The 15,077-nt window shown below is 46.9% G+C and overlaps 1 protein-coding gene across 1 annotated transcript in view; it reads left to right on the forward strand.

The window, feature by feature from the left end:
• The window catches only part of NIM1K (NIM1 serine/threonine protein kinase), a 79,112-nt gene that overhangs the window by 58,671 nt on the left and 5,364 nt on the right, over positions 1–15,077 (forward strand). Inside the window, exons 3-4 of the mRNA XM_005282202.3 lie at positions 765–1,927; positions 14,750–15,018. Of these exons, the coding sequence (XP_005282259.2) occupies positions 1,636–1,927; positions 14,750–15,018 (561 nt within the window). The 5' untranslated portion in view covers positions 765–1,635. The remainder of the gene's footprint in view (positions 1–764; positions 1,928–14,749; positions 15,019–15,077) is intronic.

Raw genomic sequence — 15,077 nt, forward strand, 5'->3', positions numbered from 1 at the left:
CTTATTGCTCATTTCAGCTCTTCACAAAGGAAGGTGAGTATCGTTTCTGGGGCACAGCGAGATGATGTGACTTTGTCTAAGGTCTAACAGCAAAGCAGGAAGAGAAACCAGGTCTCCTGACTCCCAGTCTAATGCCTTATTCACAATACCTTCCATTTCTCCACCTATCCCCAGTGGCACAGGGAACTTGTCTTCGAGCCAGCCAGCTTCATCCTGCAATATATGCAGGACATGAGTGGTAACATCCCTTTAAATGTGATACCGTAGATAACTATCTGCCAAAACTCAAGGCCTTGTGTCATTGAGATGTCTTCACCATCTTTACGTACCTCACAGACTCCACATACTTACAGTGATAATCATTTTGTTGGTCTAATTCTATGTAATCAGTTATTTAAGGATATTGCTCCTGTGTCTGTGCATGGGCGAGGGAGGCTAGAGGCAGCAGCTTCTTTAACATTTCCACGCCTTCTGTGCACAAACTGGTACTGCTGGATATACAAATGATTAACAGTGTCTGATAAAATTCCTCTTCCTGCCCAGTTATCAGCAGGTAGAGGGGAAAGAACATCTTACTATTATCATGTTAAGTGATTGCTTGTAAGTATGTTTTAGTTCAAGCTGTAATTTGTATGTGTGCCAAAACCAAACAGTGTGGACTGTGGAAATAAAACTGGTAAATGATCTATGCTATAATGTAACTCAGTGAAACATGAGGCTATTTATATAAAGGGTTTAATGACTTTCTTCATCTCTCTTCTTAGGAAGACAACGCGTCTTGCAAAATTTTGAGAAGGCTCAAGGCTTTAAAGAAGGCTCGTCTAAATAAAGGAGGGTTAAAGTGACATTGCAGTTACTTAATCCTGTGCTTTCCTTCCATGTGACTCGAACAAGACTGAGGTGCAGCTTTTCTTTTTCCCGGTGCAGAGATTATACTGCTCCTAGCATCCTCCAGCAGCAGTTCTGCACATCAAAGTAGCAATGGAAATTAAACAAAGCAGTGGCAAGCATTTTACAGCAGGGCTGCAAGGTAAAGGTCAGGCATTTCCAAATCACAGTGAAAAGCTTGCTGGCTGAAAAATGAATCAAAGGAAAATCCAACTTTCAGCTTTTGGACTGAGCACTGAACCAAGAAGGACTGCATCAAATCCTACCGAAGGTTAGCTGTTCAAAGTGATCTGAAAGCTTTTGGACTTATTCAAAGTAGTTATTGAGCTACCAGTCTGAGGTGTGCCTGTCAGTGTTTTCAGGGCAGCAAACTAGAACCTGAAAGTTAAAGAAGTGTCAAATGTACTGCATTTGTTTGCACTCCATTGAAAATGGACTCTTAGCTTTTGTATGTGTACAGTTTACAGCTTACAGCTTTAATTATCAAGCCTTTTTTTATCTTACAGATAAGGATTTAAAATTGCTCACTGGAGAGTAAAAGCCAATTGGCTTGTAATTTTACTTCTGATTTTGGACAGAACCAGCAATAGATAGATGATGGCAAATTTGGTTTTTAAGTCATTTCCACATTGATCTTTGGACCTCAGGCAATTTTTGTTCGGGTTATCACAATTCTGTTATGTCCAGGATTGTATTCCACTGGAACAGCTTGTTAAACCAAATGGAAATGTGATTGCTCTGTGGACTATGACAACAAGCTATATGAATGGCGGAGGTCTTGGAAACCACCGATATGCCAGGTGGAATCGTGAGGACAGTGGAGAGGACTACGGGCGGGCTGAGTGCTATGGAGAAGATGAGGAGGGCAGGAAGCGCAGGCTGACCCCATTTGAGAAGCTAACCCAGGATATGTCCCAGGATGAAAAGGTGGTGAAGGAATTAACTCTGGGGAAGAGGATTGGATTCTATCGAGTGAGAGGGGAAATAGGGAGTGGGAATTTCTCACAAGTGAAGCTTGGAATTCATTCTCTAACCAAAGGTAGGCAATGCCAGTTGCAACACATGTTATGATTGTGGTGGTGCTGTGTATATATATGGTGCAGGATTCTTTGGAATGAAAGGGACTGTGTGAATCCTACATACCTATACAGTTGTGGCAACATATATTTATAGGCAGGGACACAGGTAAATGCTTAGGACTAGATTATCCCTTGCCCTTGAAAGGGGGAAGGATCTTTCCTCTATCTAGCACCTCCTGTGCCAGATTCAAGGAAAATTGCAGTCTCTGTGTTCCAGGGCTTGCACAGGTTGTATCCCTTGGCTTTCAACCACCCCAAATAAAATGGAGCCTTGGGCCTGCCCCAACATCACACAATACAGCTCATTAAAGGGTGGTTCTGTGTGCACATACCCCTGAATTCCTTGGAGCACTTGGAGGGATTGTGCCTCTCCCCAGCGTCCTTCTGATCAGTATTGCTCTGCAACCCTTGCTCCAAACCAGCGGAGCTAGTGTTAGCAACAGCAGGAATGTTTTAAAGAAAATTTCCTTAGTGTAGGCGAGGCTGTTGCATGCAGGTAACGATGATCCTGCTGGGAAATGTTATGTGTGTTTTGCTAACTCAGTACTGCAAGTTGCTCATTCCCCCAGCCACAAGTGAGGGAGATGGGAGTGGCCTTCTAGGAAGAGACAACCTAATGTGCAGGCCCAGCCGTTCTCATAGAATGCTAGGAGCATCCAGGCCTGGGGCAAAGACTTCAGCTAGGTTTTCATAATTCATAGATTTTAAGACCAGAAGGGACTGTAATGAGACCTACTCTAACCTCCTGCATAACTCAGACCAAAGAATCTCATCCAGTAATTCCTGTGTTACTTCATTTTGAATTAATTTTATGAATAAAACCAAACTCTCAGAAGGGGTAAGTTTTTTGACCTGCTGCAGCTTGTGTGGGCTGTGTAGGGAGCAAGGTGGGAAAACCATCGGCCCAAACCCCACTGAAGCCAGTGGCATCTGCAGCCACGTGAGAGCTGAATTAAGCCCCAAATGTCAATGCTAACCTCAGCTTTCCTTCTTTTTTGTTTTGAGTGGATGTGTCCATTTTAGTCCCTTTTTATTGTGAAGTTAGCCCCCAGCACTAGGGCTGTATGTCTGCATGGGGAAGCCACAGGTTGCTGTCTTTGCCACAGTGCAATGTGACCAATGCTACAGCAGTGAAAAATATCCCATTTGGAGAAAAACAGTCCTTTCAATTGTGTTTTGGTCAAAGCCAAAGGTCTCAATTTTTTCTCTTGGGCACCATCTTACTGTTCTTGCTTCCTGCACCAGTCCACATGAGTAGCTGGGTAATACCCTTAGAGCATCTAGCTCTATAACAAAGTCTACACTGCAGTTGAACACCCGTGACTGGCCTGTGTCAGCTGACTTGGGCTCGCAGAGCTCAGGCTACAGGGCTGTTTAATTGCAGTATAGATGTTCGGACTCAGGCTGGATGGAGTCCAGGCTCTGGGAGCCAGTGAGCAGGGAGGGTCCCAGAGCCTCGGCTTCAGTCCAAGCTCAAACGTCTACACCACAATTAAACAGCCTCATAGCCTGAGCCCCATGAGCCCGAGTCAGCTGACTCGGGCCAGCTACGGATGTTCAGTTGCAGTGTAGACGTACCCTCAGCGGCAGTTGCGTGTTGTGCAGCAGATCTTGCGGATGGGCACTTTTCTGTGTGCACAGGATGATGCCTATTTTCTCCTTTAGGGAGAGAGTTATAGAATGTAAGGCCAGAAGGGACCACAAGGCCATCTAAACTGACCTCCTGTATATCACAGGCCACCAACACTACCCGGCACCCACACACTAAACCCAACAACTGAAATTAGACCAAGGAATTACAGCCCTCAGGAGACGCAACTATTATGAGCCACAAACTGTTATAGGCACATTCAAGCAAGTTGTAAATGAACCCTGTTGAGAATGTATCCAAGGTCTGAGTGCACACAAGCTTTGGATACATGCGGAGTGCACTGATTTGGAAAAGAGGATTCAGTTTGTCAGGCTGTGTCTGCACCGCTCTACTTCCACCTTCCCCCCTCCCAGTTCTGGCAGGCCTGAGAAAGGTGGTATTTAGTAGACAAGAGATCATCAGTGTCATGCTGTGTAGGGTTAGGGGGCAGAAAGGCAACAGTGCCCCTCTGCAGCCTCTCCACAACTGTGACTCCAATTCCTAGCCTGGACTAGGGGCTGTGACTTCTGCACAATCCCAACATAGGGGTTTGTGTCCACTGGATCTATGTAACCCTGCCCCTTAATGTCCTGTCCACAATGGTGAATTCAGAACAGGCCCTGGGCCCACCTTTGCTACACTCAGGGGTGCTGAGTCCCTTTGTGTGTCCACTCTCTAGCTGCCAACATCCAGTATAGCAGAACTACCATAGTCCACTACAGCGGAGGCCTACTACAGTCCTTACGTTCTTAGGTGAATGTCACCCAAGTATCAGTTATGCCCCAGGTTTTAATATGTTTTCTTAGACCAATATCCTCTGCTGTGCATTGCAAAATCAAACCTCACCTTACCCCCACACTGCAATGTAGGTGGGGATCATTAGCATTTATACTGCAGAATTCACTCCTGGTGGAACCGTGCCCCCATGCTTTGACTTCCAAATCAACAGCTGCATGAAAACTTGGAATAGGGGCTATTACTCAGTCACTCTCAGGCGTCATTTATTGGCCGAGATACAAAAAATGCTAAACTGCATCAGCTTTTAAATTCAAGCTTATGGAAATATATACAAAGAACAGGCTTTAACAATGTTCATTGTAGTTTTCTAGTCTTTCTAATTTCTGGTAAATAAAGAGTAGATACCACAATCAGTGGATACTGATTTCTGCTGTGTGACAAAGGTAAGAACCCTTTGAAACACTGATCTGTGTCAGGTGACTGGTGCAGGGAAACAAAGACAAATCTCTCACCAGGATTCCTGAATGTCACAACTTTAGTATAAAACCTATGACACATCTATGTAAATTTCAATTAGGATTCAATCAATGTTCATAAAAAAGAGTTCACCCTACCATTGCCTGAAAACAATGGGAAGAGACACCACTTTCCCTCCCTGACTTCCCATTTTTCCCTGTGCCCTTTTATTCCTTTCTCCTCTTTTTGATCTTCATTTCCATCTCTTTCTCATGGCCCATCCCTTTCCTTCTTGCATTCACTCTCCATCCATTCCAAGAAATGTTTTAAAGCCCCAAGCCCTTCCCTTTTTTTTATTCTTCTCTTCTCTATACATATACAGAATAAATACATATTCTAAAGGTTTGCAAACCCTCCATATTTCCCCATGCATGAGGCTTTTGTTCTATTTTCTTAGCTCTCCTGGTACCAGTGAACAGTGTATCTGCTGCATGTGACCCACAATATGTTGCTTGCTTTGTTGGTTCATCAGTGAGTTTGCTTTCCAGGAGAAGCAGTATCTTGTCATTGATATTAAAGATGTTGCTCCATCACACAGCAATAAAGGGAATACCTAGGAAAGGAAGGAGCAGGGAGGACATCAGGGTCAGAGGTTGGTCTGGGACTGCATGTATGTTACTGAATCCTGGAGAGATATCACTTTGGCCTACAAATAGGGCTTGCTGAAAATTTTCCACTGAAGCTTTGTATTTATGGAAAATTGGGGTTCAAGTAAACAAAATTTTTTGTGGGAAATCTGCTTTCCTTGAACCATTTGGGTTTTTTTTTTCACCACAAAGCTGAATTTTTTGGGCTCTCTTTGGCTGACAATTTTCATTCTTTAATTTTCAACTCTAAAGGGGGTTACAAATTTGGATGAAAAGTCAACATTCTCCAGGGGGGAGGAGCATTTTTCAACTAACTCTACTTATTAGCTCATGTGTTCTCATAAATTAAGCAGAGTCAGGTCAGGTTAGTATTTGGATGAGAGACCAACACAAAAACACTTACATGCTTCAGGAAGGGGTGTTAGTAATTCCACCTTGCTGAACCAATGTGCCATCATGGTGTTAGGTGGCACTGGCCTATTGGACAAGTTGTCTTTTGACTAAGACATAAATCAGACATCCAAATTATTTATGGTTTATAAAAATTCTCATGATCTTTTTGCAAGAGTTCTGGTGTTATCCTGATGTCCTGGTTAAATTCTAATTATATTCTGCCTCTTGAAATTCCACTCATTATTAACATTTGAAATAATGTTACTCTTCACCCTCTGTTAAAAAATGCTAAAAGGTTCTTTTGCTCAGCAAGGACAACAAAACAAAGATCATTTGGCGTTCATAAGCCAAGCAAGTTTGGAGGTGCGGGAAGGCCCCCCGCCCCAAAAAAGAAGAAAAAATGATGTTTTTCAAAAGTTAAGAGAAAATTTTCAAAATGCTGTGGGGCTTAGTCTCCTTTCACTTTACAACTGTGTAACTGCAGCAGCTTAAGTCAGTTTATGTCTGAATTACACCAGTGTGAGAGAGGAATCAGGCACTTCAGCTTTAAAATGGCTTTTCTGATGTTTTTTTAAGCAATGTTCTCAGTAAATTTGTATCCTGTAATGAGATGTGGCACACGCAATGTGCAGGCGGATTAGTTACTTTTTTTTTAAAAAGTCATGAGAGAGACTGAAAAATCAGCTTATAATAAGAAGCACACTTCAATCTTAACTGCTGTAATAGAATATCAGTCACTATAGTATCTGAACACTTATATTGGTCATGAAAAAGGATATACTGTAAGCTTTGCATATGGCAGTATTTCTATTGATTTAATTGTTGCCCAGTAAAATGCCAAAGTAATAAGGATTCTCTATTCTAGGATTTTTAAATTGCATTTTTGTGACTGTAATGTATAATTATATTTCCTCACTGGGGACAGGGTGAACCAGGCAGTTAATAATAGGATAAGGAGCCTTTCACGTCTAGATCACCAATCTGAATCCTGCCAAGGCCGTTATTAACGATAAATTAACATTGGATAGCTGGTGTGTTGTTACATGAAATGATTTGGTGATTTCTGGCTGTTTCAGACTGGGCAGGCGTCCACATCATTGAACCACTACCAGTACCAGAGCTGGATTAGTCAGCAAAAAAGAACTTAACAGGTCAGGTTGGAAGCTTGTCCTGCCACGGCTCATGTTGCACATACTTGTTCTGTGCATTTAAAAAAAATTCCTCATATGTTGGGCTAAAATTGCAGCATCTTTTAGAAGCATCACATTAACTAATATATATAATTCCAGTTCTGATATCTGGATGGTTTTATGCATTTTAAATTACTAGGAAACATAAATGATGCAAAATGTGGCCGTTTCTTAACATGTACAGTGACAAATTTATATCTGTTAGAATGGTATTTCACCCAGACATATTGCAATGATTAACTGAAGTTAAAGAATGTTGCAATAATAGCAATATTCAAGACAAAGGTTTTTTTTTTCAGATTGCTTTATTAACACACACATATGCCCCCTCCCCACAGAGTAAGGCCTGCTCATGTGCTACCATTGAAGTAACTAGGGGCTCCTAGATGTAGACAATGGTGATACTTCTATTACTTTAGGATCCAAAGTGCTGAGTTCCTAGGTACAGGATTTGGAGCTATAATGAAGATTCAAGGTTTTAACTTTTGACCTAACTCAAAATGTAAGATGATCAACTCTTAGAAAATTAATTGACTGGGGCTAAAGTTGCACTTAAAGTACATCCTGGCTTCTTTGTTGCTTTGCAAAGCAATTCCTTCATGCCTATTTTAAGCTTTGTTTCAGACGTTTACATCGGCAGCAAAGATTAGACTCTGTCTGATACCATGGACAAGCTTAAAGTAACCTTATCTTACAAAAATAGCAGATTTAATTTCCAGAATGATCCATTGATCCAATGATCCTGATTCAAAGGTGGGTCTGAGAAGAGGAGTGACTGTGGGAATAAGTGGTGAATAAGATTCCTTAAATAGTAATTGGGCCAACAAGAAAGTTAAATGATGCTATAGCTCAGTGGTAGGCCACTGAGCAACAATGGGGGGCAAACCAAGTTCAAGCCCCTGCTCTAATGACACTATTTAGGCATTGATACAAAGTGGAACAGCTGCAGTAGGAAAGAATAAGAGAGCCACGCCCCACTACCCTGGTTGTTTGAGCGTTTAACTCTAGGTCTACACTACCCGCCTGAATCGGCGGGTAGAAATTGACCTCTCGGGGATCGATTTATCGCGTCCCGTTGGGACATGACAATCGATCCCCGAATCGACGCTCTTACTCCACCAGCGGAGGTGGGAGTAAGCGCCGTCGACAGGAAGCCGCAGAGGTCGATTTTGCCGCCGTCCTCACAGCGGGGTAAGTCGGCTGCGATACGTCGAATTCAGCTACGCTATTCACGTAGCTGAATTTGCGTATCTTAAATCGACTCCCCCCTGTAGTGTAGATGTAGCCTTAGAGGTAGGAGAGCTGGGTTCAAGTTGCTACTCCTCAGCTGGGAGTCTGAACCTGGGTCTCCCATGTCCTGAGTGAGTGCTCGGAGTAGTGGGCTATTGCATTCAAGGGAGGCACCACCTCCTTCTTGGTTTTTGTGAGAAGGGACTGATCGGGCTTAGGTTAACTTTAGGAGAGGGTTTCCAGCGTGAATCCCAAATCGAGGGAGATACCTCTCTCACTTTCAGTGGTGGGGCTTAGGCCCATCCCTCTCCACAGCATTTCTTATCGATTAGCTTAGCTTGCTCCCTGCTCAATATGCTGGCTTTTGTCAATCCCATTCGTAGGCACCTAACCCTCCCTATGCGTTGTATAGGGAGCTGGGCAACGAACTCAGGGCTGTGGAGTCCATTAGGCAGCAGGGCATCTAAAAGTTAGGTGTTGCAATGCTGAGTCTAAGCCCCGTTAGGGATTCAGCCCCGGGTGACTTTGGGTGCCTACAGAGAGTAGCAGCAGCTGAGTAGTGGTTGTGTGAATGCCAGTGGTGCCTAAAGTGGCAGTTTGGTGCCTAACCCCCCCTTGTCAATTTAGCCTTAGGATTCTAGCCTCTTGTACCAACCTGATCATATGATAACATACATTGTTGAGGCAGGTGCAAAATACCAAGGGGTTAGTCACCCTTGTGAATGGACAGACAATGGACAAAACGAAGAGGGATAAGCAGAAAGGGAATGTGATGGATCCCTAGCAAGTAGCATTGATTTTGCCAGTGTTTGCATCCAAACCAGTTAGGCTTTTAACAAGCTTGTCTTTGGGGTGTTTCCACTGCCCATTTCCAGTGCAGTAGCTGTCCATGCTCCAGCTATTGCTGTAACTCCTGCTTTTTCCACTGAAGCCTCTTGAAGCCACAATGGTTACCTAGTGGATTGAGGACTGGAGAATGTAACGTTATAACCTGGACAGAACTAACTTTGCTACTCAACTAGATGAAAACAAAGGTACTTAGGCCCTTGCACAAAATTCTTGCTTGGCTGCCACCAACACAGTAGGTGCTTAAATGCACTTGGCAGCTAAATTTTTGCTGTAAACTCACTTGGCCCCCAAAGTTTTTGCAGGCCAAAACTGCCCATACATACTGCTACCATACATACTGCTACCATACTTTAGGCAACTGGATGCCTGTCTCCACCTGGAACCCAGAGTGATCCACAAAGCCCAGGATTGTCTACCTTACTCACCTCTGGGGCCCAATCCAGTACGTGTGCTCAGAAGCCACCTACCAGATCAAGTACCTACTGCTAAGTATGACTATACCAATGAACTGCTCCTGCTGCTTGGTGCTACTCTGGTGATGCAAAGCAGCCATGCTTACATACATATCATCAGTAGATTGTGACCCCATTTCTTCACCACAGTGAACATGTTGTATACATAAATGGATAACTGGTTAAACTTAGTGTAGCAGCAGCAGCTTTGTGTCACTGGAATAGCATAAAAAAAGCAGGATTTGTTTACGATGAATCTCATTCTGAGTGACTGTTTTAGATCTACATTAAGCAGTGGGTTATGTGCTCTTTGATGAACCACAATGAAGACATTTTAGTCTCAATGCATAGGTGCTGACTCCGTGGGCTGGAGCACCCATGGAAAAAAATTAATGGGTGCTGAGCATTCATGGGCAGCCACGCTCCCCTCCCCCCCAGTGCCTCTGCTGATCAACTTCTCCCCCTCCCTCCCAGTGCCTCCCGCCTGCCTGCGATCAGCTGTTCTGAGGTGTGCAGGAGGCACTGGGGGGGAGGGAGGAGCAGAGACGGGGCGCACTCAGGGGAGGGGGCGGAACTGGGGGGGAAGAGGTGGAGCGGGGATGGGGATTGGGGAGAAGGAGTCAGCGGGGCCTGGGGCAGAGCGGAGCTCGGGGTTTGAACACTCCTGGGGCCCAGAGGAATCTGTTGCCTGTGTCTCAACGTACAGGCTCTTTGGGACAGAGACCAGACCTTCCTTTATGTTCAGCATTGTAGAAAGCACAATCATAGAAAGGTAGGACTGGAAGGGACCTCGACAGGTCGTCTAGTCCAGTCCCCCGCACTGAGATAGGACCAAGTATTAGCTAGATCATCCCTGACAAGTTTGTCCACTTTGTTCTTTAAAACCTCCTTTACGGTGACCAGATGTCCCGATTTTATAGGGACAGTCCCAATTTTTGGGTCTTTTTCTTATATAGGCTCCTATTACGCCCTACCCCCATCCTGATTTTTCACACTTGCTGTCTGGTCACCCTAACCTCCTTTGATGGCGCTTCCACAGCTTAACTACCCTGACAGTTAGGAAGTTTTTCCTAATGTCTAACCTAAAATCGCCCTTGTTGCAATTTAAGTCCATTGCTTTGTGTCCTGTCCTCAGTGGCTAAGGAGAACAATTAGGTGTGTGCACGCCACGTGCATAGTCATCTGAAAGTTTTCCCTTAGCCGCTCACGTCGGGTCAGCTGTGGAGCCCCATGGAGTGGCGCCTTCCTGGCGCTGAATATATGCCCCTGCCGACCTGAGCCCTCCTCACTTCCTTCTTGCCGGCTACTCCGATAGAGGGGTAGGTGGGTAGGTATTGGAATGGATATGAGCAACACATTTCGAAGAACAGTTACGAGAAGGTGAGTAACTGTTTTTTCTTCTTCGAGTGAGTGCTCATGTCGATTCCAATTAGGTAACTCCCAAGCCTTACCTAAGCGGTGGGGTCGGAGTTATGGAGTTGCTGACTGGAGCACTGCTCTGCCGAAAGCTGCATCATCTCTGGCGTGCTGGATCATGGCATAATGAGAGGTGAACGTATGCACCAAGGACCAAGTTGCTGCCCTGCAGATTTCTTGTATTAGGACCTGAGCCAGGAATGCCGACGACAAGGCCTGTGCCCTTGTGGAGTGTGCCTTAAGTGCCGAGGCCAGTATCTTGGCCAGCTCTTAGCATGTGTGGATGCAGGATGTGATCCAGGAAGATATTCTTTGAGAAGAGACCAGGAGACCTTTCATCCGGTCTGCCACTGCTACGAACAATTGGTTCGATTTCCTGAACGGCTTAGTGCATTCGATGTAGCAGGCTAGCGCCTGCTGAACATCCAGAGAGTGCAGCCTCTGCTCCTGACTACTGGCATGAGGCTTAGGATAAAAAACAGGCAGGAATATGTGACACAACCTTAGGAAGAAAGGCTGGGTGAGGCCTGAGTTACACCTTATCCTTGTGGAAAACCGTATAAGGTGGGTCAGAGGTGAGGGCTTTCAACTCAGACACCCTCCTTGCTGATGTAATGGCGACCGGGAAGTCTACCTCCCACGACAGGTAGAGAAGGTAGCAAGTTGCCAGTGGTTCAAACGGAGGCCCCATTAGTTTGGAGAGGATCAAGTTAAGGTCCAGCGCAGGAAAAGGCTGTCTAACGTGCGGATGTAGCCGTTCCAGACCCTTGAGGAATCGGCCAACCATGGGGTTGGCGAAGACGGAGCATCCAGATGCTCCCAGGTGGAAGGCCAAGATAGTAGCGAGGTGTACCTTTATGGATGCTGCTGCCAGACCTTGCTGTTTCAGGTGCAAAAGGTACTCTAGGACAGCGTTTCTCAAATGAGGCCACCATGGCCACATGCAGCCACCAGGGGGTTTCCCTGCGATCACGACAGCTTCCTGAGTGGTGATGGGGGGGGGGGAGAAGCAAAGCATCTGCATTGCCCCTCTTCCTCCCTGTTCCTCCTGGATGCACAGCCCTGCATGGCCCCTGGAGACAGGTGGGGCACAACACTGCAGGAGCACAGTGAGTTCTCTACCTGGGGCGGGGCATGGAGGCAGCCCTGGGGCAATTGGGAGGCGGGCTCCAGCGGTGGGACTTAGGGAGCCTGGCTGCGCAGACCAGGGTTCCAGCCATGAGGCTTCAGGTGCCAACACCCAGCTCCGGCTGCAGGATTTCAGGTGCTGACCCCTAGCTCTGGCCCCCGGCCCTGGCCTGTGGCCATGGGGCTTCAATTCAGGCTCCAACCCCTGGCCACGTGGCAGCAGGTTCCATTCCCTGTCTCTGGCCATGCGGTGACGGCCCCGGGACTGCCCCTCCCCCGATCCCATCAGCTGCTGCTGGCCCTGGGCACCAACCTCTGACCCCAGCAGCAGCCACTGGCCCTGCGCACCAAACCCCAGTCGCGTGCTCTGACCCCCAGTCCTAGCCGCTGACCCCAGGTGCCGACTTGTAGTCCCAGCCATGCGACAACAGGCGCCGGCTCTGGGTGCCAATCTCGGGCCCCAGGCGTGCGGCAGCAGGCACCGATCCCTGACCCCGGGTGTGCACTGATCCCTGACCCCGGGCACGCAGCAGTGGGTGCTGGTTTCAGCCTCATTGCGGTTGGGCACTGACCCCCGGATCTGGCCACGTGGCCCCAGGCTCCAGCACCCAGCTCCAGGGTCTGGCTGCGTGGCAGTGGGCACTGGCCCTGGGCTCCAACTCTCTGCCCTGGAGGTGCAGCTCCTGCCCCCAGCGCCGGGCTCTGGCCGCAGGTACCGACCCCTGGCTACCCAGCACCAGGTGCCAACCCCCGGCTCCAGCTACAGGCCTTACCACCCACCCTCCTCTGTCCTGGCCCCGCATATCCATATCCCCCTACCCCTCACCCATCCAGTCCACCGCATCTACATCTGACACACACATACACTCTCACTCTCTCTCTTCCCCCCCCCCCCCCCCCCAACCCAGGGCTTAAATTGTCCTGGGCCTTGCTGAGAAAAGTGATCTTAACAAACATGCAAGTATCACCGCTCACAGCCTTCCAAATACCTACTAAGTGTCCTGTGAAAAGTGATTGATAGTAACAAACACAAATATCACTTTTCACAGTAATGTTTTTATTATTGAGTCTGCCAAAAAAATCCTACATGAATAAATTACAATTATGTGGATGTGTATATGTGCTATTTATTTGTTTTTCCTAAAGTTAATCAAGTATTTTAGGAAAAAGTGTTAGGGCGGCCACCAGCAAGAGTTGGTGGCCACACTCTCTGGCCACCAAAACACTTGTTGCGAGAACCCCTGCGCTAAGGTGAGAGATATAGGCGCCTGAAGTGGGGATGTACAATGCTGGTCACACCAGCAAGTAAACCTTTTCCACTTTGTGACCCTAGTGGAGCGTTTCCTGCTGCCGAGTAAGACCTCCCTTACCTGTTCCAAGCACAGAATCTCTATGGGGTTCAGCCAGGAAGCTTCCAGGCGGTGAGTTGGAGGGACTGGAGGTTGGGGTGATGAAGACGACCATGGTCCTGAGTGATCAGGTTGGGGAGGAGTGGCAACGTGATCAGGGCATCTACTGACAGCTCCAGGAGCGTGGTGTACCAACATTGGCGCGGCCATGCTGGTGCCAGCAGAATTATCTCTGCTCCGTCCCGGGGCCCTTGAGTAGGCCCTTGTGCACGAGAGGGATCGGGGAAAAGGTGTACAATAGACGGTCGTCCCCCCCAGGGTAGCAGGAATGCATCTGTGATGGAGCCAGGGCTGTGTTTCTGTAAGGAGCAGAACATTGGGCACTTTCTGTTGCTCTTGGTGGCGAACAGATCAACCTGGGGAAACCCCCACCTTTGGAAGATGGAGTGTATGACATGCGGCTGGATGGACCACTCATGATTGCAGAAAGATCTGCTGAGGTGGTCCGTCAGTGTGTTCTGAACTCCTGGTAGATAGGATGCTTCCAGGTGAATGGAGTGGGCTATGCAGACCTCCCACAGCCAGAGGGGTTCCCGGCCTAGGGGAGAGGAACGGGCTTCACCCTGCTAGTTGATGTTCCCCCATCATAACTGCCACACACACTGGCCTTGTAGCTGGGCCTGAAAGGTTTTGTGTGCTAGTTGTATGGCCTTTAACTCCTTGATATTGATATGGAGAGAGAGCTCGTCCTGCGACCTCCAGACACTTCAGACAAGAGTCGTGGGGGTTGCTCATTGGTATTGGTTTGCTGCAGGCTCTGCGGGGTTTGAACCCTTGAGCTCGTGGCGTGCCCCGGAGCCCAAGGAGGGAAGGGTTAGGGATTGGGGGGGAAACCCCACTCCCCAACCTTATCTATCACTATATACACTATTACTACTAACTAAGAACTAAACTACAACTATCAGAAAGTATGCTAAGGGAAGCACTTGCTAGGCAAGCGACCGTAGTTCCAATGACCGTCACCGGCGGTAAGAAGGACTGAGGAGGGACCAGGTTGGCAGGGGCATATATTCAGCACCATGAAGGCGCCACTCCAGGGGGCTCCACAGCCTACCTGAAGGGAGCTGCCAAGGGAAAACTTTCCGACGACTGTGCACACACCTAATTGGACCCGATGTGAGCAATCACTTGAAGAAGAATTGAGATTTTTAAAAGTTTTCAGTTAAATGAGGATTGTTTTAAATTAAGAGTGTTGCTATAAATATTTGTTTGCCTAATACATTCAAATACATTTTTCTCTCCAGAAAAAGTAGCAATTAAAATTTTGGACAAGACCAAGTTAGACCAGAAGACTCAACGTTTACTGTCCCGTGAAATTTCCAGCATGGAAAAACTGCACCACCCAAACATTATCAGACTTTACGAAGTGGTGGAAACACTGTCGAAACTGCACCTCGTGATGGAGTATGCAGGAGGTGGGGAACTCTTTGTTAAAATCAGCACAGAGGGAAAGTTAGCAGAAATGGAAAGTAAATTAATTTTCTCCCAGATTGCATCTGCTGTGAAGCACATGGTAAGTTGTTTTTCTGTAGGCCTAAGTTACCCTTCGTTACTTTAGCAGACTTCATGTAG

Source organism: Chrysemys picta, chromosome 6 (assembly GCF_011386835.1).
Source record: "Chrysemys picta bellii isolate R12L10 chromosome 6, ASM1138683v2, whole genome shotgun sequence".
Lineage (NCBI taxonomy): Eukaryota > Metazoa > Chordata > Testudines > Emydidae > Chrysemys > Chrysemys picta.